Raw genomic sequence first — 2,993 nt, 5'->3', positions numbered from 1 at the left:
AGTCAGAGAGGAAGAGAGAGGAATGAATCAAGATCCTGGAGCATCTCATAAACATTCCCTTGGCTAGAGAGATGATAACCTTTATTGCATCCAACACGGGATAACTGGCTCTTCAGGTTTACTCATAGGTAAACTCTTACCTAGGTCTCCTCTTGACCCATGCAATGGTGTCTCCTTTCTTGTCCAACTGGGATAGTAGAAAATCCACTGCATTTAGAGGAAGAATATCTAGGTTTGAGCCCAAGTTCTGCTACTAGCCAGCTAGACAAGTTCTTTAATTCATGAAGTTTTCTGAAGTCTCAATTTCTTCATCCATCAAGAAGGCAAGTAATTCCTGCCAAATCTATGTCACAAGGGATTAGGGGATTCCGGTGCATAAAGTGATATGTATGTATGAATGATGTTTCTTTGTCTTCTTTTTTCCTTCAGGCCACCTCTCTGTACACAGGTCACCTCAGTACCACATCAGAGCCAGAGAAGATTTCCAGTTTAGGAACAGAAATAGCTCTAGACACAAATCCCATTGCCTCTATTCCATTTATTTCCTCCCTTGTCATGTGCAATGATGACATGTGGAGGGGGAGAGATTAACACATGCACAGACCAGGGAACCCCCTCCCCTGAGGTGTTTGCTCAGTCCCTGTCTTGAGGATAAGCTTCTGGGAAAACAGCAATAAAAAGATGAAAGGTCATCTCCTCTAGAGCCCAGGTCAGTGAAGTGTCAGTCTTGGTTCTCCCTCAGCCAGTCAGGAAATGACTAAGGAGGAAGAGTCCCAGGACATGAGGGAAAGGGAGTATTCTGGGGGTAGGAGGAGAGGTGCAGAGGGCTGGAGAGGAAACTGAGACTTGGCCAAAGAGTGAAGAACCTGGAAACCTAAAGGATTTTGTCCAAGTGCACAGGAACCAGCTTAAATTTCTTAGAATCCCCTTTCTGAGGAGGTTTACAGGCCAGTATATAATGTTTCTTCAGGTGCTTCTCCTTGTACTTACATTTCAGGTACTTCCATGAGGTAAGTTTACATAAGGTCAGGGACACAGCCTGGTGGCTTTTGTGACAGTTTTTCTGGCCATTTTTGCAAGCTATGCTAGAAGTCCTGCAGGTGGTGGCCACCTCGGTAAAGCTTTTATGCAGGAAGGTGAAGTTTTTGCAATGTTTGGTGTGCTTATTGATGTCACCCATGGGTGAGTTGCATGCTCAAGGTTTGGGCTGCACGTGCTGAATTTTAAACCACTGGGCAGCAGTCACCTTTTTGGGCTTGGCACTGGCTGAGAACACCACCACCCACAGTCCCAGCAGCAGGAGCAGCAGCCTGGGGCAAAATCCTGCTCTGAGTGGTGCCATCTCCGTGTTCAGTTGAGAAATGAGTCATCCTATACTGGTTCATTCTGGCTAATCACCTCTCTCCCCACCCTGTTGTCTCCTTCTTTCCTCACTCTGTCTCATCTCTTCCTCTTCCTCTGTGTGTCACATCCACTTAACCCATCCCCAATCCTGTGTTTCCATCTCCCTCACCTTATATCCCATCATTCTGTTTCTATTGCTTCCTACTCTTTGTCCCATCACCTCTTTCTCAAGTCCCATCCCTTTGGTGTTCCCATGTCACTCTGCCTGTGTCTCACCACCATCACATCCTCATTTTCATCTCCTTTATGTTCTCATTATTTCCATTTGGGCCACCTCTGGCAAGATCACTCTCTTCTCTCTCCCATGCATGTCCCCATCTCCCCTAGATAGAGTCCCTCCTTTGCCTTTCTTGTCACTCAGTTGAGTGTACTCTCATTTGGTCAGAATCCCTCCCTCTCCCTCTATCTTCTCTCCTTACCAGGCCCTGAGGCTGGCTTCACCTCTGCACTTAGTGCTGTGACTCCTTGTGCAGTGGCTCCTGCTCAGTGGGTCTAAGCTGTGTCCATGCTCTACTAGGCTGTCAGATCTCTGAGGGCCTCTTCTCAGTGCCTGGCTCCTTTAAGGCTGGCTCAGGTTGTGATGCTTCTATTTAGGGGTGGGCTGGGGAGCATTCCTGGATGGGGAAATGAATCAGGCTCGTGCCTCTCCACTTACATGTCCCAAAGAAGTGACTACCAATGGATATCTGTACTTGCCCTGACATGTTCAGTAATGAGGAAGCTTGCATTCTTGCATTCAAAGACTATATTGACCCCCTGGTCACATGGTTTTGATAATTCTAATAAAGCACCTGATCCAGGTGTCAACCTAAATCAATTTCAGGAAGAGTTGTTATTTATCTCTTCCCATACACTCCTCTGGCCCATGATCCTGAAGCACCAATCACCGTGGTTAAGGATTGCTTCTCTGATCTGAGGAACAGATAGAGTAGTTCAGTTACTTTGTCTGGTTCCTGGTTATCAGGAGATGCTGCTCATCTTTTGGAGCAGACAGAGGAGACAAGGGATGTGCTGAATAGTTACCATCACAATGCCCAGCATCGTCCCTAGAAGCTCACCTATTGCACAATGATTCATGACTCTGGCCCTTCAGTTCCACGTGTGAACCAAAGACACCTGGCTATACCTAGAGAAGGTACACCACGCCTCTCAACTTTATTCTTTCCTTCCCTTCTTTATTGAAAATAGCAGAACGTAAAGATAGGACAAATGTTTGTGTTTGAAAATGCTGTTGATGTTGCTGCTCTCCACACCCTACCTTAGTGCTTTTACCACTTCATGTGCCCTGTTCCTTAGGGTGGTTTCAGCTGTGTGGAGAATCTGGGTCTGTGCCTGTGGGGGGCCAGCTCCTGCAAAGAGATTTGGAGGGTCCCTGGGAGGTGTGGTGGCATCGGCGATTATTCTGGAGAAATAAAGAGAAAGAAAGAGAGAGACGTGGGGGGAGGAGAAAGAGACTGGACTCTGTCTAGTGCAGAAGCCATGTAATGGGATGAACTGTAAGCCTTTTATCCTAAAGTTTCACAGGTTAAATCACAAGACTTTCATGTGACACAAAGCCAGGTGGGTGAGGGGCGTCCCCCACCTACCAG

General features: G+C 47.0%; 1 protein-coding gene across 1 annotated transcript; it reads right to left on the bottom strand.

Annotated features, from left to right (window-relative positions):
• Positions 1 to 874: 874 nt before the first annotated feature.
• LOC103268343 (ribonuclease 7-like) lies at positions 875 to 1,342 on the bottom strand. Its single transcript, XM_008065940.1, is given in 1 exon segment — positions 875 to 1,342. A coding segment is annotated over 1 exon segment (468 nt).
• Positions 1,343 to 2,993: the final 1,651 nt, after the last annotated feature.

The sequence above is a fragment of the Carlito syrichta genome, unplaced genomic scaffold, assembly GCF_000164805.1.
Source record: "Carlito syrichta isolate Samal-C Ts95f unplaced genomic scaffold, Tarsius_syrichta-2.0.1 Scaffold25977, whole genome shotgun sequence".
NCBI lineage: Eukaryota > Metazoa > Chordata > Mammalia > Primates > Tarsiidae > Carlito > Carlito syrichta.
This window is presented reverse-complemented; position numbering and strand designations above follow the sequence as displayed.